Source organism: Lygodium microphyllum, chromosome 2, assembly GCF_053477565.2.
Source record: "Lygodium microphyllum isolate KBCC chromosome 2, Lygodium_microphyllum_v1.1.10, whole genome shotgun sequence".
NCBI classification, from domain to species: Eukaryota; Viridiplantae; Streptophyta; class Polypodiopsida; order Schizaeales; family Lygodiaceae; genus Lygodium; species Lygodium microphyllum.
The window spans coordinates 32,904,600-32,931,235 of record NC_141136.1 but is presented as its reverse complement, the minus strand read 5'-3'; the positions used below and the strand labels follow the sequence as shown (position 1 = coordinate 32,931,235).

The 26,636-nt window shown below is 41.4% G+C and overlaps 1 protein-coding gene across 2 annotated transcripts in view; it reads left to right on the top strand.

Annotated features, from left to right (window-relative positions):
- Positions 1 to 569: 569 nt before the first annotated feature.
- Positions 570 to 26,636, top strand: part of LOC148039583 (uncharacterized) — a 118,965-nt gene continuing 92,898 nt past the window's right edge. Inside the window, exons 1-8 of one of the 2 annotated variants that reach the window (XM_087692017.1) lie at positions 570 to 668; positions 1,568 to 1,646; positions 1,744 to 1,799; positions 9,481 to 9,602; positions 9,705 to 9,755; positions 9,956 to 10,069; positions 12,658 to 12,777; positions 19,884 to 20,025. In XM_087692017.1, the coding sequence (XP_087548143.1) occupies positions 630 to 668; positions 1,568 to 1,646; positions 1,744 to 1,799; positions 9,481 to 9,602; positions 9,705 to 9,755; positions 9,956 to 10,069; positions 12,658 to 12,777; positions 19,884 to 20,025 (723 nt within the window). In that variant the 5' untranslated portion in view covers positions 570 to 629. The remainder of the gene's footprint in view (positions 669 to 1,567; positions 1,647 to 1,743; positions 1,800 to 9,480; positions 9,603 to 9,704; positions 9,756 to 9,955; positions 10,070 to 12,657; positions 12,778 to 19,883; positions 20,026 to 26,636) is intronic. The other variant, XM_087692019.1, reaches the window with a different exon arrangement.

Genomic DNA, 26,636 nt, shown 5'->3' with positions numbered 1-26,636 from the left:
AATTCCCAAAAGACAAATATGCATTGTTACATTCTTGGATATTCAACCTTGCACATACAAAGGTTTCGACCAAGTTACCTTAAGGGTTTTAAATGAAACACTTTTTTGCCCTTCACTTTTTGCAAACTCATTAATCTATTAGGAGTGCAATATTCTATTTTGGTTTTGAAATATATCATCCTTAATGATAGATACGTTTGCTTGTATAGTTGCATAGAGTCCTCTAAACTCGTTAATGGTGTACAATAAAGATTGAATGATATTAAAGTATAATAACATAAGTACAAACCAAACTTTCAAGACATGTAAGCTTTCATTAGAAGGAAGTTATATTAAGAGAAGTACAAACCAACAACTTTCAACACACATAAGATTTCATTAGAAGTTATAACAATCTTTTGTATAGGTAACATCTATATAACTTTTCAAAATAGAGGAGATCAACATAGTCTTAAAACATAAGCAACACTTGACACAACATGCTGTGATTGTTATCATCCTCATCAAAGTTTATGAACTCAAGTAGCTTTTAAATCATTATCACGACATCATGTTATTTACCTTACACTCTACTTAGTTGGCAAGGGTTGTCAAGTTCAATATATATAACCCCAACTCTCACAACATACATGCTTTCAAATTCGATATTTCTTTTTGTCACAACCAAGGTATGGAATAGTAGACTATTTTTTGACTTTAGAAGGGGTCTCTCATTATGCATAATGAAGTGAAATCATAATCGCTTGTTGTTATATCTTGACATTAGTGGCGTGTATTGCTTTGATATGCATATAATTCAGAAATCATAAGTACTTGTACCATTTTTTGACACTAGTTGTATAGCATATTTTGCAAACAAGTAAAAACATTTGAAAATGATGCGATATTGTATGACTTATTTATCAACATTAAGAAGTTAAATGAATTTTGGAAGTGTGATATATGGTTGTGTAACATTGGCTTGTAACTTACCATCTTAACTATTAAAGGAGGAAAGTAAAGGAGCTAAAAATATGATATTGATTAATGTGAGAGAGAGAGAGAGAGAGAGAGAGAGCACTTATTTTTACGAAAAAAAAGAAAAGAGAGAGCACTTATTAGATGCCTTAATGGCTCTTGGTTTATGCATTTTCACATAATTTTTAATTGTAGATTTATTTCCTTAAAACATACATAGCCTTACAAAGAACAAACGATATGGTCTGTGCACAAAACCCTTTATCTAAAAATGGGGGTAGTCATGCAAGAAAAATAGCTATTTTAATGAAAAGTCCTAACATTCACAAGGGATGATTTTTTTCTTAACGTTAACCTTCACAAAGAATGTCCGATGCACAATATTAAAATGTCTTTGATTTTGCATGGATGATATTCATGATACCACCTTTCTCTGATCATCAAAATCATCCACCCCCATCCTCCCTTTCTTTCTCTCTCTCCCGGCGTCGTGTGTCTCTCTCTGTCTCTCTACTCGTGAAAACTGTGTGTGTGTGTGTGTGTGTGTGTGTGAATCCATGAGGAATTCTGTGTTACTGATCGGATACATGGCCTCTCTTGCTTGTACTAGTCTGCCTTGCGCAGCAGAGGTCGGCCCCTTCTCATTAAGAGCTCAGCTCAGTTCAGCTCAGCACTATGCAGAGAAACAGGTCAGATAGAATCCCCAATCTTATTATTCCTATAATCGATACGTAGGGTTTAGAGACAGAAACAGACTCATTCCTTTTATATGCTGTTCCTGTGCAGGGCAAGCGCGATCGACGGGCCTGACGTTCGCATCATTCATCAGGATCACCATGTCGGTACTTTCTCTCGTGCTTATTTGAGTGCTCACAAGGGAATGCACATTAAATTTCCTTTTCCGGAAAGAAGAGGGGATTCTTATTCTGTTTTCCCCACATGGAAAGGAAAAGCTGTTAATTAACACCTCAGAGAGGGGAAAAAGAAAACAACCTGAGGTAAAATTACAAAGTGAGCCCAGTTTAAGCCCGAATAGGACTAAAATAATCTACCTCAAATCGGTCAGAGTTATCTTAGCTGAGGTCACAGTTACACAGACAGGATTTCTGTTAAATCTACCTCAGCTAAGAGCCAGCTAGGTATTAATGACCATAGCTGAGGTCAAGATTATACTAAAGAACCATAGCTGAGGCCAAAGTTATACTAAAGAACTATGCAGAAAAAGATAAACGGATATTTGTTCTCATACTCATTTAAGACTCTTAATCCATTGTCCTCAGTGAAGAGCCAATCCCACCAAAGAGCCCATCAAAGGAGGACCTGAGCCGAGAGCCTAGGTCAAAATTACACAAAAGAACCCAGCAAGCAATAAACCATAAGCAAGTAGGTAAAAAGGACAATCTCCCATCTCCCAGACTGGCCGCTCTCAAGGGAGGGAAAACCTCTACAATGGGCTCAGAAAAGCTCAATCAGTGGCTGTGTGATGGTGTGCCATGGACGGATGAGCTTGGCACATTAGTAGGTGTGTAATGCTATGTCATGGAAGAATGAGCTATGATGCATGCACAAAAATTCAAAGTGCATATTAAAGTCTCCTTGTCAGAATCTCCTCTGCTCTCAGAATCTCCTCCCTAAAGTCTATCCTATCTACCATGAGGTTATGTATAATCTCTGTCCACATTCCTCTCCTAGGTGGTAGTTGTTTGACAATCAATATTTTGTCAGCATCCATGCTATAGTACTAAAGATGATCTCTCATTTGTACATTTTCCTGGCATCTACTAATTCCCTGAGCAGTTTGGTGTCTTAATTGCTTTGGGCCATGATCTGAAATCCCCCTGGATGTCCTTGTAGCTACGATCTGCTCCTCCATCTGCTAAGCCACCTAAATTTTCCTTTGAAAATATCATACTTTTTGGCTCTTAAAACAGCCCCAGAAAGCATTTGTCGTGTTTTCAACACCACCTGAGACTTTTTGGTAGACAGTTGCCTCATAATGTTCTATAAAGGAGGTCTCAGTATGTGCACTCGCACTTCCATTCCCTTTTCATCCTTCCTCACCATCATCAATGCCTGATTTCCATCATCTCCACCATCACCATCCTCCTCAGCCTCACCATCAAGCTGCCGCCCACCTCCAGAGATTGCCACCTGCCCCTTGGTGGCACCTCACAGATGCTGTAGACTTCCTGGCTGTGTCTTCTTCTACCTGTTGTCACCAGCACTGCTGCCTGTCACATGGCCCTTCTTAGCTGCATTTTGGTGCTGTCAGTGCTGGTGTCAACTTCTTTGATATCACCTCCAGGTTGCTATGGTCCATTGTTGTTCTTAGTCACTCTCAGCCCTAAAGTTGCTTCAATGGTTTTGAAATACAGCCTGCTGCACTGCTGTCTTCAGCACTCAGCATCAGATTTCTTAATTGATTGTGGTTTACTGCAGTTGGGATCCATGTTGAAGGATGACATCAAAGCAAAGAAATGCATTTCTTTGCTTTTGAAACTTATGAAACATTTCTTAAACTAAGAGAGGTTTCTTTGCATAAAAACGTGGGTTTCACTAGTAGAGGGAGGATGGTTGTGCCTAACCAAGTTTTTGCTTGCCACTAAGTCATATATCATCTCTTGTTGGGCCTTCTCTAGGTCATGCATTGGCTAGGTGAAGTGGCTTGTTAGGAATTTTTTGATAGTACTCTTGTTCAAGGCCTTGTAATCAATTCACATGCACCAAAAACCATCCTTTTTTTGCATCAATAGTACATGGGAACAAGGATGAATAACTTGGCTGAATCAGCTCTTGTTCATTCTGTCATGAGGATGTGACATTTTGATGCTTTGCTTAGCATAATGTGTAAATGTGAGGTGTACGTGTAATGTGCAAGTTAGTTGTTTCACGGTGATGGGTCAAGGACCCTAAGAAATCATTGGATGTCAATGATAAAAGTTGTAATAAGTTATCCTTGATAGGTATAGGTGGTACTTGGTGTTAGATTTTGGCCTAGAAGTTTTTATTAGGCATTAATGTCAGTAGTCACATTAAGAACTAGGCATTAACTAATTAATTAATGCTAGTTTTGGAGCTAATAAATGCTTAGGAATACTTGTATGATAGATTGGCCTAGCTAATTTAATTGTTACTTGGTAAAGTTAATTTTTTGAGCAAGAAGTAATAATTAAATAAATTTTCAGAATTAATATTCTGAAACTTAGTTTAATTGGATTAAAAATTGCTGAAAAATGCAATTAGAAGGTTGCCACTTGGCAACACTTGCCATGCAAGTGAGAGAAAGGCTATTAAAGGCTGGTGGAGCCTCATTTCAGCAAAGTGGAGGCTGGGAGAGGAAGAGAGGGAATTGCTGCTGGAATTTTCCAGCCATTGGTGAATAGCCCAGCCATTGGAGGTTGTCAAAGAGCTGTCTCTAGTTGATTAGGAGCCCATTGGAGGCAGGCCAGCCCCTGTAGGCTGCAAGTGGCAGCAAGTTTTGGGCCCATAAGGATTGGTGACTACATGGGGGGCTTGTGTTGATGGTGGGCTGCAGTTAATTAGCCATTCAGAGCAAGGCAGCATTAATTTTTAGCCTTTTTAAAAAAATGAAACTTTGAAATTTCTCTCTCTCCAGCTTTTTCTCCAGTCTCTCAGCCAACTCATAGCTTCCCTCAAGAAATCTCAACCAAATTCAGTCCTAAGAGGGTGCAATTGAAGAATTTTTACTGCTAAACTCTAAGTTATAGTAGAAATTAGGGTTTACCGGCCACCTTGGGAAGAGTATTCAGAATTTAGGACCTAGTACTTGAAGTTCAGCAACTAAATCTATGGGGATTCACAAATTTCAAAAGGCCAACTAGCTAACATTTAGCTTGGGGCAGAATTTGTCTTTCAAGGATCAGAGTGAAGCCAATCCTTGAGCAAACCAAGGGGCAAATTGGCTTGAAGGCTTACTGGTTGCTATATAAAGCAAGTCATTACCACCCTCTTTGAGGTCATCAATTCCCTTGACTTGGTGGGCCCGAGGCACCTGATTGAAGGCCAGAAGCTTTGCGCTAGTGCTGAAATTGTATTTAGTTGAGCATTACAGCAATAATGTCTTCAGATAGCGAGATGGGTTTGTACCCTTTTACATCACCCGTTGCAAGCCATCCATGTATCCCATACATGCCTTGCAAATGTATACCACATCTAGGTATACATTCCATGTACTTCATACATACTAGTGGCCTTGTAAATGTATAGTTTCAGAGCCTAGATGGAAAGCATACACATCTACATACCAACTCACAATGAGTAGTACACTGAATAGTGATCCCAGTGGCAAAAATTAGGGCCTATTACTTGAAATTCAATAGTTGAAACATGGGGATTTTAGAGAATTTCAAGAGGCCAGCCAACCAACACAAAGTTTGGGGTAGAATTTGTCTTTGAAGGAGCAAAGTGAAGGCCAATCCCTAAGCAAAGCAAGGGGAAAATTGCTTGGAAGGCTTGTTGGTCATTCATGATAGCAAGAAGCACTTGGATTTGTAGAGAAGATTAGTGAATCTCAGTTATATTCCATTCATTTGCAATTGAAAATAAAAAAAATACTGCAAGGGGCACTAGTTTTTGGGCCAACAGGCTATCCATTGTCTAAGATTAAAGTGGTAAAGTGCACATTTCAGTTTATGTGACTTACTTACTTGCTAACAGGCTATCCATTGTCCAAGATTAAAGTGGTAAAGTGCGCATTTCAGTTTATGTGACTTATTTACTTGCTATAATTATTGTTACATTAGGTTATTACCACCCTATCCAAGAAGGAAGGCTGGTTTCACATTCACCTAGCTCATGATCTCTACTTGTTGAGATCCATGGTATGGTCATCCGGCCTCTTAGACGAACAACTGATACAAGATCCATGGTATGGTCATCTGGCCTCTTAGGTAAAAGTTCTCTAGGCAATGACTCTGAGAAACAATTTGCATACTTAATAAGAAAACCCATTACCTCTTTACCTTACTTGGAAAGATAAGACTCAACTAGACCATCTTTTTAATCCCAACAAAAACCAAGGACGCAAAAGTATGACTTTCTTTCTTTTAAAAAAAATCTGAAGCAATGGTAGAAGCTGATGCAACTATGATTGACTCTGTTTAGAGTTTTACATCCAAACCATGCTGTTTTCCTTTATGATTCAGAGTCAGTTTCTCGTCAAAAGCATCCAATATGCCATGTACCTTGTAGAATTGCAGCATAATCAGAACATCTCAATCATCCAAAGACATAATAAAGAACTTTGAATCAAACATGAAGCCAGAGCTTCCCACTAATTGGAGTCACAGGCTCACCATGCCCTAGACAAGCCATACTAGCATCATGCAATGGCCCCATCTCCTTTGGATGCGAATCCCCAGCTTGGCAGTCAAATCAGGAGAGAGAAAGTTTACCCTAGCACTAGGGTCAACGAAGAGTCAAAGCAGTTTGATCTCTCATTTTGCCCCATGCCCTATATAAAATTGCATACCAATGAGATCAGGCACCAACCTTGTACTGGGCTGTGTCTTATTCTCTTTATGGTCATCCTGTGCTCCTGAATCTTTGAATGGTCTTCTTCTTAGGATAGTTCTTTTCAATGTGCTGTCTTCACAAATAAAGCACTTTTCAGCAGCTCTGAAGACTCATATTATCTTTTTTCACATTGATCCATATGCTCCTCTCCATTCGTGGGATATACACAACGTGCACTCTCCATCTTCACTGTTTTTCTGAGCTTTGCTATCTTTGATCCTGTGACCTGTCGCTCGAGCATTGTCAATCAACTGAACTATACTGTTCACTGTGTACCTGGAAGAATAGATCTTTTGTGCTACTTGGGCAATCCAAAATAGTATTTCTCAAATTGTTCTAATAAGGATGCAGGCCTATAAGAAGTAATTGGAAGTAAAGCATCCGGAAACTTCTTACTGTGTTCCCAAATTGGCACAATCCTTAGCAGCTAACCTATGCAAAAGAAGTGGTGAGCCACACAAAAGAGAAAGCTTGCTTGAACTTTCCTTAAGTATTTGGAGCTATACCTTGATGTTGTAAAGTAGACCACCACTGCAAGGTATTTATCTTTCAGAACGGATGCTCCCTTACAAACTTTGGAAGACTGTAAAATTGCCACTAGAGAATGCTGCATCAAAATGCTGCAAAAATGAGAGTGCCTTCAACTTGTCTTTTGGACTTCTAAAAATTTCAAACTTCATTACTTTTCCACCTTCTTTATGGTCCTTAAGCTTTGCCTTAGGTGATAAATTATCATAAGGAACAAGCCTCAAGAAATTTCCAGATGGATGCTCCAGTATTCTGTGCATCTCACCAAAAATCTAGTTCTGGATTCCCATACATCCCTATATGTCCTCCGGCATGCATGCCTCCATACATGCCTACCTACATACCTTCTTGCATCCGAATCACTCTCCAGTGCCAATGTTGCCTTGCAAGCTCATGCTTCCTTGATGAGCATCTCCTTGAGACCAGCCTCCAACCATGGCGTGAAAAGCCAAACCTTCACCAAAATAATGTGGATGCTATGGATCTTGAATTGGCTTTGGAAAAGGATATTGTGACCCTAGATGAGCAAAAGCTGGATCCAATGGTGCTGGATGAACATAAGCCCCATTTGGATTTGCACTCAAAGTCTTCTTCTTCTTCCTATGTTTACTTGATGCATTGAAGCTAGCGAGGAAAATTTCATCTTTGAACAGGTCCAGAAGCATATCCAAAACTCCATGCACACGAGCCTCAAAAGCAACATCATCATCATCTCCAATAGTGCCTGCCATAGGTTGGACCACATCCTCTTGTTTTTCTCAGAAGCAAGTGGTTGTTCCTCGAATTTATTCGTGGATGACACTTGTGGAGAGTCAAGATACTCCGCCTTCTCTTCACTCATTGATATGCTAAAGTTGCCTGGTCTACACCCAAGCAACTTGGGTCCACCTCTTTGAGAAAGTGGATGGAGATCTTGGCAATAGAATCAATGAAACCAGCCTTCAAAATATAAAGGGCAGTAGAAGTTTAACATGTAGAATGAATTCAGTCTTTTAAAAGAAATGCCTTTAAAAGAAACAATGAACACTGGAGAAATGGAGTTAGAGTACTCTTGCACAGTTGCACAATTTCACCCCACACCAAGACAGATTGGCCCAAAGTTCTTTGTCCCTTCGGTACTTCTTTTAACTTTGTTCCATGAGCATCTATTATAAAAGACAGAACTTAAAATCCTTCAAATCCAGCAGCATATAGCCACTACTTGCGTGGGCAAACCTTGATCTCTAAACTAGACAACACCTTGTATCGGACAGCTGGTAAGTGTGCAGCCCAAATTTGATACCATATGACTTACATCAGTTCACATGCAGCCTATCTGCTCTCAAACTGTGAAAATCAGTCTTCATGGTTGGCAGGACAACTCCACCCTAAGTCAAACAGTCACAAATTCTCTGCACAGTCACGTTCAGCCATGACTGTGGTCAAAACTATATTCTTGCTGTTTGCTCTGCCTTGATTGCTGCCAGTACAGCTTCACTGTGAGGATTCAAGACAGCCATGTCTGTGTCTTTGAACAGCCGTGTCTGCTTTGGTTTTATAGATCTAGCATTGCTCAAAATAATTCTCAGTTTTTCATGCATAAAAGCTGAAAGCACAATAATAAAAGCTAAACATTACTTTAAAGTAACTTTCAAATGTAATTGTCAATTTTGAAGAGAAATGTTGAAATTAATCATGTAAATTACAAAGTTAATTTCCATGTCAGATAATCTGACCTATATGCTGCCACATCAGTGTTTTGTGCACAGTCATGTCTATAGTCAGATGAATTGTCTCGAGATCCTCTGTCTAGTTCTAAATTACATATGTATTGAAAACTCTCCTCCTTGATCAAACCCTGACTCTTGATACTTCACTGTTACGCCACACAATAATGCATACCTTCCATCTCATTAACCTGTATTGTTACAAATTAGGGTGATACCTTGCTACATTACGTTTCGGGTTTATCCATAGAGATAGTGCACAGTTAAATGTCATGCAAAATTACTTAGGATAGTAACAACATCTTTATTGTACATATAAAGTTCTCAAACTTATCTTTACTTGTGGCATCAAATGGAGTGTGCAACACTGTCTCTTGTTCGTTCCTTCATAGAAGAGCTGAAGGCCTGATTGCATTAACCAAGCAACTACTCATTGGTGATAGAGATAGGCTCTTTAGTAGGTGGCCAATAATCTGTGCAATGATTTTTGGCTTTCATTGTGCCTTCTTGCAGCCCATATAACATTTATCCATTCTCTAAAGGAGTAAGTGAATTACCTTAGTACATGTATGGAAAAAACACATTTCAAAACTTACAAATAATGTAAATAGTCAAACTCACGTTGACATCAAACAAGTAAAGTGGTTTGGAACCTGAAAGTTGACCTGCCACTGGTATATTATATAAGAAAACATGTGCATTGAGAATTGGCTTGTTTCAGCTAAAGTTATTTTTCAATAAATTGCTTTCACAGCTGATTTTGGAAAATGGCATAGTGCAAGTTACTTTTTCCAAGCCAGGGGGGATTGTGACTGGCGTTCAGTTTGGAGGCCTTGACAACCTTCTTGAGGTTTTGAATAAGGAGACAAACCGAGGGTCAGCAGCACCACTAACTGCAACACTATGTTTTGTCTGTTGCAACAGTAGGGCTTACACAGTTCTTGCACTTTTCTAATCATGTAAGTTTGCCATAATCAGGTATTGGGATCTTGATTGGAGCACACCGGAGGGAAGTGATAGATATGATGTGTAAGTAATGTTCTTAAAAACCTTTTCAACTTACATATTTGATTTTCTACTTTGAAGATCTGCTTTTGTGTACATATTATTGTTTGAGTTGTCAGAGCATGTTTACATGTTGCTATCTACAAGCATTAACATGCAGATTGTGTTCTTTAAACAAATTTGGAAATTGATATGTGTTTACCTGGGGTTTTACATATTTGCAGTATTGAGGGCACTGAGTATGAAGTTGTGGATCAAAGCACGGATAAAGTTGAAATTTCATTCAGAAGGATGTATAACCCAAATAAAAGTATGGTGCCTCTAAACATAGACAAAAGGTAGTCATCTCCCTCGGCTTAAAGTGTTAGCTAATTGATGTTCAAATTATTCCTTCTGAACCTTTGTAATGTGGTTACAATGCACTGTCATCCGAGGTATGCAGTCATGTCTTCACATAGGACAAAGAAAGAGTCAATTTGGTTCCCATAAATTTCTATGCATGCTTTCTTCTCCTACTCTTCCTGCCACCATCCATCCTCTCTCTCCTTGCCATGATTGTCACCCTTGTCCTACCTCCGGCCTCTTTTGTTTCCTCTTACTTGCCATTTCCATCACTCTCATAGCCTTGTCTATCTTCTCCATGAACATCAGCTTCATCCTATTTTTTTCAAGACGACATTCTACACCATTGGCTTCACTATGGAAACAAGTTTTAGAGTTGCATTTTGACCTCGATTCAAAACGGTGAAATGGGAACCGGAAATTTATGTTTGTCTTTACGTATATGTATACATTTTCTCTCCCAGAGAAAATAGTGATTTTATTAATATATCCTCTTGGGACAAAGTATCCCAAGGAAAAGTACAAAAACAGCCCTGTAAGGGACTTCCAAAGCGAAAAGTATGCAACAAAGGGAAAGTCTATTATGAGGTGATTAAATAATCAATCAATAGGTCTATGGTGTGAGCAAATAACCAATCACCTTGTAAAGGACTTCCAAAGCGAAAACTATGCAACAAAGAGAAAGTCTATTATGAGGTGATTAAATAATCAATCAGAGGTCTACGGTGGGAGCAAATAACCAATCAAGAGGTCTATATGTCAAACCATGCTTGGCTCACAGTAAATGAAAGTACCGATATGCTTGGTCCTAACAAAAATATCTCTCCCCCTCATAGCCTTTGAACCGCCATGTGTCCTCTCCCATATCCCATAGAGATTATGGACAATCTTTGTCCAAAGCTTGAAGAAAGTATTTGCAGTGGATATGTACAATAGATGTACAACATGGCTACATATGATGGTCCAAATATACCAAGCAATGATGCTGGCTATGATCTCCCATTTGTGGTAGTGCCCTTGAGTCTAGACTGACCATAAAAAATCCAGCATGGCAATCCTGCTTAAGAGCTGAACCAAAATCAGATAGGCATGAATCCCCTATGAATTCTCATAAACTCTATTTCTTGTGAAAGACCATCCTTAGGACTCTCCTCCATACCTCTTGAGCCCTAGGGCAATCCCATATACAATGTCTCTGTGTCAGTATTCACACAAAACTGAGGTTTAGTATCAAGTGATTTTTTAAGTTTGAAAAGAGAACGTTGGAATTTTGGAAAGAAAGTTTTTAAATTGTAAAATCTAGGGTCATTTTACTTATAACATGAATAAAAAACCTGCAAAATCTAAGAAAAAACTTGCAAACTGTCAAAGTTGAAGGGAGAAATGTTTGTTGTGAATATTGATAAGTGTCTCCTCTAGCTCCTTGCATTCAATGTAGGTGAGTGAATCTCTATCATAACCAAGCTGAGTGCTTGTTGCTAGGCTCTTGTGTTCTGGAAAGTGAAACTAGCCTCTAGATTTGATCGCTGTGATGTCTTTGGGCTGTGCTGACTAGGTCCCATCAGCTCAAAGAGAAAGCCTTGTCCAATCCATGATCCCTTGGGGACTTGTTGGAGGACAAGGCTAGTAAAGCATCACCAAGCTCCTCCTCTAAAAAGAAGTCCATTAAATTTCTACACATACACTTAGTGATCACTCTCTAGGTACTCTGCTGCACAATCTGTCTTTTTGGAGGTCTCATTGAGGAGCCCAGCATGGTGATATAGTACTCTGTGACCACTTGTCCTATCCCTCAAAGCCCCTAGGCTAAAGACCCATTTGCTCTCCTAAGTCTCATGACTCCTTGTCATCGGTAATAGTTCCCTTGACTCCCTCTAAAAAAACCAGCTGTACCGGTGTGTGATAGGCCCAATCATCCACATAGAATCTGTCAATCCGCGGCCGAGGTCATAGCCTCCTCTTGCCTTGCCATGATCTTGCTCAGCTTCTTCTTTGCAATAAATGATGACAAATGGGTCTGCTCTTGCTGCTATCTCCACTATGTCTTCTTTTCTTTGGTTTTTTGTCTTAAATCTTCACAATTCATGGACTTGTGCTATAACACAATGGAAAAAGAATACCGACTCTACTCACAAAGATTGAGGAAGAGATGAACATTTACAAATGAAACAATGGGCAGGAAAAATAGGGTAGGGGTAGGAAATGGCATACACGGTACATTACGCATGGCGGGTAGCTTCTAATAGTAGTGCTTGCAAAGGCTAAAAGATAAGGTATGAGAAGGAAGAGAAGGGTGGGGCATAGAGAGAGGAAGAAAGGCAGGTGTGTGTGTGTTTCCTTGTTCTAGAAGTGTAGGTTGTGAAATACATCACTGAGCACATAAACATGCATGTGAAGCAGATTGCTGTGCAAAGAAAGCTGTGTAGTAACTTCGTGTTCTCAGTCTTTAGTCCAGATCTAATAACAAGAAAGTAAGCATGTTGTAGTTTATGATACATTACGAAAGCAAGTAGGTATAATGAAGGTAATGCAGGTTTTTTTTCTCCTAAGATTTCCAACCTTTTTCTGTTTTTGGTGTGTCTAGGTTTGTTCTTCTTCGTGGCTGTTATGGCTTCTACAGCTATGCTATATATGAACACGAAAATGGATGGGCAGATTTTAATCTAAACCAAACTCGCATTGCTTTTAAGCTGCGTAAGGACAGGTGGGTTTTCTGATCATGAATGCAAGTATTTTGAAGAGTTAAGAGTTATGAGTTAAGAATCTCTTCTTTTGCTCTATACATTCCTTTTTCTTTTTTTCGTGAATGAGTGTATATCAATATTGGAATGTTTACATCCAGCCTTCAGGCCAACCAAAACAGAAAGGATACAAGTCTCACATTTTTACATCAGACCATCAGGTCAGCATAGAAAAGAACACACGGATACAACTAAAAGTCTATCACAACTCTAACTCTGGAATGTCACTCAGAAAGGACAGCTGGAGTAGAGCGAACAATATCTAGCCAAGGAGCAGCAATGTCAGGAAGAACCAGATCAGCTGAGACCATAAAGGAGATCTTCCATAATACTAAACCACGAACACGGGCCACATGACCATGGATGCCCAATACTGAATCAAAAATGAAGGCATTCCGAGTACGCCAAATATGCCACAGGGCTGTCCATCTAAGGAAATGGAAAAGGCAGGAATAATCTGAATGCAAAGAAGACGAGGAAATCGTGTTTCCCTTAATCCATGAGCGAACTGATATCCGGCGCTGAGTTGCCGCGGACCACACACAAGAAACAAAACTCCAAATTTATCTAGCAACAGGGCACAAGACAAAAAGATGAAGCACTGTTTCATCGCATGTAGTACAGAACACACAATGACCGGCAGAGATCTTGCGGGCTCGTAGCACATCACTAGTTCGAAGATCCCTAATTAGTAGCCTCCATATGAACACTTTACCCTGATACAGAACCTTAGACTTCCTAAACTGGATGAATCTTTCCTGCCACTTCTTTTTACTATCCTAAGTATGCCATATATTGTTAGCCTTTTCCGTGACCTATTTTTTGACCTCCACCATTCGATGATAAATCTGGTTAGCTGACCTTTTCTCAAAATCATAAAGAATCACAAACTTCCAATCACACCATGGTGAAAAGTGTTGTAATATTGGCAAAAGGGAGAACCTCAAAAGCCTGTCCTGTATAGACGACCAAATGTCATTATAATTGCGAGGTACTCGGAAGTGCTGACGGACACGCCGAAAAGAATAAAGATGAGCCTGTCCAAGAATGACCCCATCAAGGACTGTTTGCAACCCCAAATGAGCCATCCGATTAAACTTATCTTTGTGCAAATCTTTATGAGGCCAATCCAACAACTTGGAAGTAGCTAGTACTTCTCCTAGCAACGAATTCTCCTCCTTATGAGAATTAGGAGGGCGCCAAACTGCAAGACGTAACATCGCTTGCCAAGAGGCATTGCCAAGAGGCAATCAAATGAGAAAGGAGAAAAGATTGAGAGACCTTTATAGGTCTTGTGGAATTAAGCGCATGTAACCAGGAAGCATGAATAACTGTGTTGCCATGAGAGATTCCAGTCTTTTCTATGAAAAATTTTGCAATGTTTGACCAGGGATGACTCTCTATACATAATGCCTGGTCAAGGTATCGAAAGTGCTAGTCTCAAGGCTGCCATATGCAAGTTAGCATCCAACAAAGCTGCTCCTCCCATCCTTTTAGGAGTAGTAATATGCTGCCATGAAATCCACACCTGGCCTAAGCAATTCCCTTTCTTTTTCCACAACATGAACTTCTTGGTCCAAGGAAGAAGAGGCAGGAAATACAAGATCATGCTGATCATGATGCATTGAGCAACCTTAAGTCGCACATGAAGAGGCCAACCTTGAGGCTTCCAGTACATGAACTGATCATGAATACGGGATGACATCCAATCCAGCAATGTACGAGGAGCTACATCCACACCAATAGGATAGCCCAAATGTCTGGTTATGTTTCCCCTAGAGATCACAATTCCATGCCAGCCCAAGGCCTGCAAATTATTCTCCGTGCAAGAAAGCAGTGTAGATTTCTGAGTGTTAATATGAAGTCTTGATGCGAGAGCAAAAATATTCCATGCAATCATTTCTCGATTGACATTCGAGTGATCAGCCTTAAGAAACATGAAGGAATTATCTGCCAAAGATTGCCCCAAAAGTTGGGCCCCACTAGGAAGAGTCAGATCAACTATCTCCCCTTGATCAACCAGCTTGTCCAACAATGAAAGCATGGGGTGAGTGACTAAAGCAAATAGTAAAGGGCTGAGAGGGCATCCTTGTTGAAGAGACTGGGACAAGGCAATTTCATCCGTGATCCCACCATTAAGTGCGATAGAGGCAATAGCACCTTGACTAATAGTATCCACAAGAGAGATTATACAAGGCCCAAATCCCATGGTGGTCATTAGCTGTTGCAAAAAAGACCAGCTAACATGATCAAATGCCTTTTCAATATCAAGTTGAAGTATAACCACCTGCTGGGCTGAAGCTTTAGCATAGTCGATTCCCAGTTGAACATTCAAAATATTGTGCATTATATTCCGGTCCTTAATGAAACTGTATTAGCATGGATGAATCAACTGCGTAAATACTTTCTGCAATGCGTTGGCAATAATTTTAGAAAAGATTTTATATAAAGTACCCATAATAGAGATGGGTCTCCATTGCCTCAAGGAGGAAGGAGAGGGGACCTTGGGCAATAACCGAATGATAGTAAGCTTCAAGTCTGAAGGCATCTCACCAGAATTCCACACTTGCTGACACAGACGTGATAATGGGCCCTTAAATTGCTCCACATGGGCCAAGAAAAGTTCATTAGGAAGCCCATCCCAGCTAGCGCTTTTCCTTCGAGGCAAATGAGACAGCACCTCTTCCACTTCCTCCTTCGAAATATCAGCCTCCATCAAATCAACCCATTCTGGCTTAACTTGGTTAACAACTAAGTTGCAAACATATCTGCAAGCAGAAAGAACCGCATCTAAAATAGTCTCATGAGATGGACCCTCGTGGTAGATTTATGATTCTGGAAATCCTACATGAGGGTGAGGTTTTGTGGCTACTAGGGGTGTATGCTCCTTCTACTGCTTGAGAACGTCGTCAACTCCGGGGTGATTTGCACTGCCTGGACATGGCTCATCCTGGCTTTGTTATGGGTGACTTCAACGCATGTGTATCTATACATTCCTTTCTAACTGGAGCCCACCACAGACATTCACCTTGTAAAACCATTAGAAAGCTGATGCTTCATAGTAGCCTTTTTATATCCATTTGTACTGGTTTACTGCATCATTCTTTAAGATTAGTTGGGGTCTTCTATTAGATCTTGTGTTAAACACCACACCTACCTTCAAAACCCATAGGGAAGAATGTAAAAACATGATGTTGTTTGAATGCACACAACAATTTCTTGACCACGTAGAACTCCAGATGCACACCATTCACTTGGGTTATGGGTACATTACGGTGGTGGTGATAGTAACAATTTAGATTATGTGAAATGTGGATTTTGGTGTTCTTTTTTCAATCACATAGTGAACAAGAACCAACATTATTGTCTATTTGTGTTTTGAGGATGGAGATGGCTGTAATATGCTTGATCCATGTTGAGCATTGCACTCCCTTTTGTATTTCTTGAGCAATGCCAAATCAAGCCAAAGGTTGAGTAGTGGACAGCTTAGGTGCATGAAAGTGTGTGAAAGTATGGGGGCAATATATAAGAAAACAAGTGAATAGTGCAACTAGAGCGGTGATGAGAGTGGCAATGTACCCAAACTCAAGTGAAATGGAGAGTGACCAATCAAATGAAACAATGTGAACAAGGTAATCAAAGACTCAAAAGAAATGAAAGCTAGAGATGAATAGAAAATATGTGATTGTGATACAACCACGGCCAAGCTAGCACTTGTTGAAGCAAGAAGAACTACAACTATAGAGTGAAACCTTAGCATACTAGTACACCCTTTACATTTCTATGACTCAAAAAGATATTGGAAGTCATCTTTAGCTTTCGAGACAATCTCCCCAACACCTCTAATAGGATAAGATGCATTGTTGGCACATTGTACAAAATTGCCAAAGAGGAATTGCAATAATAGAGGGAAACAAATCTCTACGGGATGTAATGTGCTTAGAAGTACCATTGTCGAAGAACTAAGTGCTAGCATCCTCAGTAGAGCTAAACGCTCTATCAGCCCAAGAAGAGTCATAACTATAAGTATAGAAATAGCGGTCACAGTCTACAACAAAAGATGCGGACTCTGTAGCAGTACAAGGTGTATCAAAAATAGACATTCTTGACTCCTCCTTGGCAATGTGCTTACATTTCGTGATGTAGTGACATGACTTCTTACAATAATGGCACTTGCCCTTCTTGTCTTGCATGTCCTTGTGTTTCTTGTTGCTTTGTGAAGTGCCTGAACTTCTAGTACTTTGCAAAGCATTCTAGACTGTTTGCCGTTGCTCTTCTGTCGCGCCATAAAAGCCTGTTCTCAGAGGCTATAATATCCACTCTAGTGTTCTTTCTTGTTTGCTCTTCTTCTAGGAGCAAACTAACCAACTAAAGAAAGGTAAGTGGCTGCAGGGAAATTCTCATGGTGAGATTTAAGGCCATGTGAAAGGCCAAATAAGAGGGCGGCAAAGAATTCAAAGTAGTAGAGATCATCCGTACATCAGAATAATACTCATCTACATTCATTAACTGCTCAGACAAGTCTTGAATTTTGTTAAGATGATCCTTGTATGGCATCGCCTTTATCTATCTTCACATTCTCAAGCTCTTTTTTCAAGAAAGAGATGCATGTCTCATATTTCCAGCAAACATCTACTCAAGTGTGAACCATGCTTCTCATGAAGAAGCTGCACACCGTATATGCGGGATTATAGATCCTTGAAGTGCAAATGCAATTAGTGACAATGCTTGAGTATCCCATGTGTCCCAAGCCTTTTATGCTATTGACCTTTGGGGAAGTGGATGAGCTGGAGAGCGGGCCTTTCGAGTCTTTGATCATGTTCTCTTGGAGGAGTGTTACACGAGCCACAACTCCAGGACGGACTTCTTCACCACTAACATAATCCCAAATATTTTTTGCAATCAGCACATTCTTCATCATGAAAGACCGTAGAGAATAATTATTGCCATCCAATCTATCCTCCTTGGATACATATGTGAATACATCATTTTGTCCTTGATTGGCCATGGTAAATGTCATTGTTTCAAAGAGCACAAAAACAAGAGCCAAAGCTGGAACAACCTGGAAATCTAGAAATTTCCAGAAATTATGGCATGCACTATGCTGCAATTAACAAATTTGTGTCACACTTGATCAAAACTGTCCAATGTACACACTGTCCAATGCAGAGACAGTGCTCAGCAATTCAACCAATGCAAAAGCCCCAAAGCCCCAAAATTTTGCTGTCCAAAATGCACAATTTCAGTCTATTTCAGACTGAACCTGTAGTATATGTGCCAAAGTTTGCTCAACACCCAAAAGCCCCAAATTTTCTGACCCAATTCCCAAGAAATTCCTGCAGTGAGTCTGTCCCAGACATGAGGAGCAGAAATGTATTCCTCGGGAAAAAGCCCTTTGTTGTAATTCAGATTTTTAAATAAATGGAGCTGTTATACAGCTGGAGGAGCTGGAAGAGGTGCTGGCAGAGGAGGCAGTGCTGGACAGATTAGAGGTGGCGCCGCTGGTGGCATTGGAAACTGGCAGGTGACGATGGCAAGGTGGTGCTGCAGGTGGTGGGCCTGCACACGGAGTTGGTGCAGGTGTTTGCTGCGTTGGTGGCTGACGGACCAGCAGTGGTGCTGTGTTGGCAGGGTGGTGCTACAGGTGGCAGGCTTGCAAGTGGAGCTGGCACAGGTGTTTGCTGCGTTGGCGGCTGATAGACCAGGGGCTGATGGAGCTGTAGCATGCAGGAGTTGCTACAGGCAGTGCTAGCGGTTGTTGGGTGGTGCTAGTAGCTGGCAGTAGTGGTGGACTAGGAGGGAGTGTCATTGAAGACTGGTGGTGCTGAAGCACAGTTGGACCAGGCGGCTGGTGGCGTAGGACTGGAGGCAACGCTGGTGGCGGATGCAGCAACGGCTGGTGGTACTGCAGGCCTGAATGGCCAGTAGCTAACTGGCGGGGAGGAGTTGAAGCTGAGTTGATCGAGATCTTTGATAGGCTAAGATGGACTATGCAAGCCTGTAGCTCTGATACCAAATGTGAGGGATGGAGATGGAAGCTCTCAGCTGAGAGCACATAGTTGAGAGTAGAGAGTGGAGTGAAGACACAGCATGACTTCCCATGCAATTATCACAAGTGTAATGAAAGTACAAAGTACAACCCTTAAACCTTAGGGTTGTTGATGTGCGTTCACACCCGAAAGGTGTAAAACACGATAAGTGACCAAATATGTAACATAAGCACATAAAATAGAAGATAATGTAACTAGCGGAAAATACCTCTCATAAGGAGAGTAAAAAGTGCCCCTGCGTCCTACTATGGATCACCAACACTCCTTTGTGAGCATAGACACGAGTCAAACCCAACACACCTTTACCGGAGTAACTAACCACCTTTGCTGGATCAACTGGTTGTTTGAGGGAGGTCATGGGTGGACCACTAAAGGAAAAAGAAAGGGTGAGGAAGGGGTGGAGTCATAGAAGAGGTCCCATGCCTTGTTAAGGCTGATCAAGCTGAGGGGTCCCTGGTCTTCCATCATAATAGAGGTCCCATGCCTTGCTAAGGTGAATCTAGATGAGGGGCTTCCTAGGGCAAAGGCATGGCTTAGAAAAATATGACATTGAGCCTTGCTAGAAAAGAATATCATTTTTAGTTGAACTGCATTTTCATCTTTCAGTTTTTGGACAGAGTAATGGATTAATTTAACAGGGATCAAGTTTCATTGATATCAAATTGGATCATCTATACTTTTTTGTTGAGAAATCCAAAAAAGATTATGTATTTTGCAACAATTAGTGAACTTCCAATTGTTGTAATGCAATAGCTTTGTTCTACATGTGATTGCTATGCATGTACACAATTGGACTAGATTAGAGGTTTGATGGCATTGGTATCAGGACTAAAGAGCTCCAATTGACACTGAAAACAAATCATGTCTTAGAATTTCAACTCAAACTCACAGAAATAAGAGAGGACTTTGACAAGCACTAAAATTTCACAGCTCATGCTTTAAAATTTCAGCTCAAACTCACAGAAATAAGAGAGGGCTTTGTCAAGCATTAAAATTTCTTTAGGATGTCTTGGCGACAGGTTTCAATATATGGCCATAGCAGATAACAAGAAAAGAATTATGCCCTTTCCTGAGGATCGAGAACCAGGACATTGCCAACCACTTGCGTACCCTGAGGCTGTCCTACTAACCCATCCAAAGAACCCCAATCTTCGAGGAGAGGTCAGTTGGCCTAAAGATGAACTGATTTCTTTCAAAGTAAAAGCACACATTTTCTGGAATACTAGTAACCAACCAGAAGTCCAGAGAAGGCTCATTACTGGCTATCTTTTGATAAGGGGGTGTGTTTTAATGTTTGTTCACTTGTTAATAATAAGAGTGCATGCAAAGGCTGAAAATGTGTCACAGTTAGTGTTTAGACTACAACTGGACTTGTTCCAGAGATGTTCCATAATATTGTTTTGCAAATAGAACACATGTTTTCATTTAGATTGTACATAAAGGACTTGATCAAGGTGGTGCAGATGCAAAGTTTCAACCTTTCTTTAGTATATAGGATTCAAAAACCAAAAGCAACTTCAGGAATAAAGTCATGTCTACTGATAAAGTAGAGCAGTTAAGAAGAGAAAGGCTGATATTACTGCTCACCCTGACTATTGGAAACAAGCCTAGCTTCCAGCTTTGTGCTTGTCCAAGGTTCCATCATGCCAATAGTTGGTCTTGTAAATTGAAGTATGTCTAGAGAAGCAGAGCAGTAAAGAAGAGAAAGTACTGATGTTACTGCTCACCCCTATTTTGGCAATACTAGCTTCTAGCATTGTGCTTGTCCAAGGTTGCACCAGCTCAATAATTAGTCTTGTAGACTCATAAGATGCCAATGATCTTGCACCTAGGACATAGCATGAACTCCCGTGTGTGATTCCCCTCAATGAAATCAAGCTCTTGGCATATGGCGTTGCTGTTATTGGTCCACTCTGGAGCCCTTCTCCGTTGCTCTTCCCCTCCAATGTCCTTTCTTACTCTAACCTCTTCTCCTCTACTCTTTCCAATCATTTCAAGATTCCATCTTTGGGTTGGTAGGTCAAGTATTCAATAGTGCACTCTTGATCCATGTGAGCTAAGGTGGAAATCTTTACTCAGTGACAACAATAACGGCAACACAATCAGCATGCTAATTGATAAGAAGAAAATAAAATGGAAAATATACATATATTACAAACAATGCACATATGTACAAACATACGTGCGTGCGCGCGCACACACACACACATGCACGATGCAAATTGATAAGAAGAAAATAAAATGGGAACTATACATATATTACATACAATGCACATATGTACAAACATATGTATATACAGACACACACACGTGCACATGCATGTGTGTGTAGCTGAAGCATTACAAGAAATGTAAAACCCCTCTCAAGGTGGTATACGAGGGCAAGGACAGAAACATCATTGGAGCCATCCCATAATGTGAAGAATTGGTTTATGAGTGTGTGTAATAGAAGAGAAAACATGCATGAAGAGAGAAGGGAAGAGAAAGACTGCAAAGAAAGAAGGGAATGGAAGAAGAAAATTTGCACTGAATCTGAATGGAAGCTGAATACAAAGGTGGACTGATCTGTCCCTACACGCAGCCTACGGTATCAGTGAGGGCACCAGATCAGGCTGATGACAGAAGGCAGTACTAGAAGATGGAGGAGAATCCTGAATATCGGAGTGTGCTGAAGATCTACAAAAGAATGATGCCCATCCAGCGTCCACTGTAAGCAGGCTAATAAATAGACAAAAAATGCTGGAAACTGGCTGCCTTGGTCAAACTGATGCCAAAAATGCTGGCCCACCTAATCATCAGTAATAAAATAATCAAGAAATGCTGGTCGCCAAAAATAAAAAAACTGATCACACCATCTGCCAGTCTAAATGCAGCCTCCAATACTGAAAAAAGAAATGCAGTGGGCTGGAAAATAGCTCAGCCAGTGTGAATACACCCGAAACCAATTGGAAAAGAAATACATGGCCCTAAAAAAAGCTTCCTCCTCCATCAAAACACATGATAGATTGAGTGTTAGAGATCCTAATGTCCTTGTTTGACTCAGATTGAGGTTCACAAGCAAGGGATGACTATACAGGACACACATGATTTCTAACGTCCCTTTCAAGATCTTGGATGTGCTGAAGGCTAAAGAAGATGGAATGGATCCAAGGGTGGCAGAAGAAGTGCCAATGCTAATAAAGTCCATTGACGTAGTCCATCAATGAAGAAGTTCCTCATGATCCTGGCCTTGTCTTAAGGAAAAAGGTACACAAAGGTGGATGGTTTGGCATTAATCTTGAAGGTGTTGGGCATTCAATAGCCACATGACCATACTTGAAACATAAGGGCCTAGGGAATCCATAGTTGCATCACCCATATTGGCTCCCTCTGAAAGGGATGGTGGGTACGAGGGAATTGCCAAAGGAAATGGTCGGGGATGGGATGGAACCTATATAATAGGTGATGGGATGGGATGGAACCTATGGAACAGGTGATGCATACTTAGGAAGCTGTGTGGCTATGGAAAATTGCCACATAGGACCCTATACAATGAAAGGGGAATGGAGCCTATATAGTTCCCTCTCCTACTAACTTGTGGCTAGAATGGCTCATGAAGAAGAATCCTCAATAAAGATAGCTTGTTTGGTGAAGACAACCTAGGTGGCAAAGTGTAAGGAGTGGGAAGCCCAAATTAGGAACATTTAGGACTTCTACAATGGAGCTTGATGGATGGTTAGCTAATAGCGACAAAGTGCCAACACCACTAATAGATATTGATAAAATGTCACCAACAGTGACCATACCCTTTGATGGACAAAGATTCTACAACAAATCTCCTCAAGGAGTCTTATGACTCGAAGCACTACTATCAATAAATCTATAGTTAAAGCTTTCGTAAGGTTGGATCCACTAGTACAAATATCTTTGAGTCGCTCTTCATGCTCCAAGAAAAGTGGAGCTAGCACTTCCCATAGATGAATTTTTCGAATCTTGGTAACCAAGTTGGTATAGAAGACATTATACTTGGGAGATGTCGACTGAGTAAGGAGAATCGTCGCCATGTCCTTCAATGAGATCGTTCTGCCAAGGGATGCAAGTTCATCTTGCATGTCCTCCATCTTGTTGATGTGATCTTGCATAGAAGGGGAATATCAACAGAAAGGATCTAGGGTTTCTTCTCTATGGCAATATAGTGGGCAAAGGTCTTCTAATGATAGGGAGAAGAGAGTTTCATCCATACCTCTGCTGTGGTCCAAAGTTTGCACACATGCACAACGACTTAATCTTGCAGACTCATGAAGAGAAAGGATTGCGCTCTAGGATTGAGGCAATTCCAAAGGGCTGCTTGGTACATCGTAGAATCAATGTGGGGATCCTCCATTGGACGAGAGTTGGGATAGTAATGAAATTCCCCAAGTCAAAGGTATCAAGAATACACTCTAGTTTGTAGGGCCAAAGGGAGTAGTTTGGACCATTAGGTTGATCTTCTTTGGGAGAGAAGGAAGCATGGGCATTTGAACAGAAGGTGCCATCACAGTTGTGCAAGGATTTGTAACATGGAGCTTATGAGAAACATGTAGAAAACCAAGGGAGGAGAAGGGACTCGATCTATTAGAGCAAGAATGAGGCTTTCGACATTGATCTTCACGACGATCTAATTGATGAAACTGACTATCGATGGAAGAGTGAATGGTCTCCACATTCGAGTCATCAAAAGCATCAAACTGGTGGCACTCGGAACTCCATAGCTCATATGGACTTGCAAATACTCAAAAAATTTTGATGTGTTTGGATGTCAGGCTGCCCAAACAAAGGGAAAATCAGCTAAATCATCCAAAGAGAAGTTGTAGATGTCCCGCACACTTCATAGAAGGCCGAACAAGGCAGAAAATCTGCATTTTTTGCACTCTGCTCGAAACGGCAAGCAGAGTGTGCTCTTTTGTTCTTAGAACCTATGAGTCCTCACTTTCATGACGATACCATGTGGGAGTCCGCAATGAAAGACGAAACACGAACACGGAGAGAGAAGGAAAGAGAAAGACTGCAAAGAGAGAACAGAATGGAAGAAAATATGCACTGAATCTGAATGGAAGCTGAATACAAAGGTGGGCTGATTAGTCCCCCTACACATGGCCCAAGGTATTATGGGCTGATTAGTCTCCCTACACACAGCCCAAGGTATTAGTGAGGGCACCGGATCAGGTTGATGACGGAAGGCAGCATTGGAAGATGGAGGAGAATTCGGATGTTGGAGTGTGCTGAAGACCTACAAAAGAATGATGACCAGCACTAGAGGTAGGCTAATAAATAGCAAAAACTGCTGGAAATTGGCCGACCTGGTCAACCTGATGCCAAAAATGCTGGCTGACCTGATCAATAATAAAATAATCAACAAATGCTGCTCACACCATTTGCAAGTGTAAATGCAACCTCCAGTCATACTGGAAAAAAAAGTAATGGGATGGAAAATAACTCAGCCAGTGTGAACACACCTAAAACTGGCTGGAAAAGAAATGCATCCTCTTGATAGAGCTGCCTCCTCTGTCAAAACACATGACGGAACGAGTGTCAATGCTCCTAATATCCCTATCTAGGCTCACAAGCAAGGGATGACTGTGCAAGTCACACGACTGCTAACATGGTCATGGTGGCCCCAAGTGTGGAGAATCATTCCGCAGCTTGTGTTAGTGGTGGAAGTCCCCTTGGAGCTGCTTCCACTGCCACCACACGAGTGAAATTCTGAATGATGGACAACCATGGATGTGCTAGAGTGGCATTATCTGTAAGGCTCTCCTCCTAGTTAAAACCTAGTTGACAATGTGCCTTCTAGATATGCCATTGTGTAAGATCCTCAATAAGTCCCCATATGTAAAATGTGCTTTCTAGATATGCCATTGTGTAAGATTCTCAACAAGTTCCCAAACCCTTGATCTAAATGCTAAGGGCTCTAGTACTTGTTGGGTTGGGAACAACCTCTAGGCCTACTGAAGTGTAGGCTCTTGGCTGCCCTTTAGCTCTAGCTTGTGAGGTGACGGCCCTGATGCTAGTCGAAAGCACCCCAGATAGCTCTGAATGTATTGCAAAGTCTTGTAAGATCCTTTGCACACCAATTGGGCCTTCTCACCAAAGGTATTGCTTTTTGGGTCTCCAAGCATTATTGTAGGCAACATTGACATGTTCCAGTCCCGTTGCATTTGTGCTATCTAGTTGCCCATTGAGTCTCATATGGTGGCTCTTCGTTGGTCACTTTTTCATGCTAATTGCACGCATCATCAATCCTAGGTCTTTTATCGTCCATCTTTTTTTGGAGGACCAGGGAATTGTGCATGGTAATACCAACATTTAGGGTTTGTGGTGGCACATCCTTAACACCGATGTCCATTTCTTGACATCTTTCTTTTTTTTGGTTACTCATTTGGTATGTTCATGGAAGCTAGTTCTTTAGAAGGTATGCTGGCATCCGATAAAGGATTACTTGGCTACTAACTCTTTTCAAATGGAATTGTTGGTTGTGGAATGTTTGGGCTTGTCTTCTATTACTCATCCCACTCTGGTGAGCCGCAATGTGTTGATGTCTTTCTGCACAGGGCTTTTTTAGATCCCTCATAGATATTGTAACCTATAGGGCCAGTTTTTGATTGTATTGCAGTATAAGCAGCTGCCAACCCTTTCCGGCCCTTCATTCTGATCAGCCTTGGTTTTTTTTGCAAATAAAGTGTGGCTAATTATATTACTTCAGAAAAAACCTGAGTACAAGGAAGTGCTCATACTCAACAGACTAGTTAGAGCTGATCAAAGTCACAGATATATCAAGTATACAAGCCTTTCAGGGTGGTCTAGGGGGGATGGGGGCAAGAAGCTATGGAGGGAGGGTGTATCGCCATCTGGGGCTGCCTGCCTGCATCACGAAAAATAGGTCGTGGTCGCCCCAAGTGCACATGAAATGAGATCGGAGCTCCTGTTGAGCTTAAGACTCGCCCTGCACCTGGTCCTATCGACCGCGGAGGGAGTGGATGATGGAGGTCCAGAGCTCTGCTAAAGTCGATTGTACTAAAAGTCTCTCCCCACCAAAAACCTCCTGACACCGCGCCTTCCAATATATGCCATCTAGTAAGACTCCCAATGATCTCCCATACCTCAGAGCGGTCTGCTGTGGGCTCCAGTACCTGGCGGATGGGTAGAGCCTCCAGACCACTGTGCATGACCTTGCCTCAATAATGAATATCGTGTCCTGCATCTCAGCCTCATACAGAAGGTGACGGCCCTGGCTGACTGCCTGTTGTCAACAGAAAGCTCCCCATGAGATATATCCAAGGCTGTGTGCTATATGGCGGAGGATGCGGCATGCTCCTCTCCACACGAGTTGCGCCGCCTCACACGACCAAAGGCAGTGCTTTTGAGACTCTAGGGATTGCTGTGTGCAGCATTTACAACCTTCCCCCCCCACCGCCAGGCCTCCATGTGCCACCAGCCATAGGAAATACGATACCCTCCTTGGCCTCTAGCTATCCCATAGGTGGTGCCAAAAGGTCCGTTGGAAAGCCTCCGCGATGCTGTGATGCCCAGTGCCTGCTGCGCGACGGCGCCCAATCCATGTCCTCCTGCATCAGTACGTGTCTACCAATCTTGGTTGTGTACTCCAAGAACCTCGGTGGCTTCTTGGCGACTGTAGTGGTTGGCCAAAGCAATTCTCCCAGATCCCACTCCAGCTCATCAAATGGCCTGCCCTCCCAAATCCAGAGGCGCCACTCCCTGAGCTCCTTCCAGAAGATATAAGGGTCCAACCACCA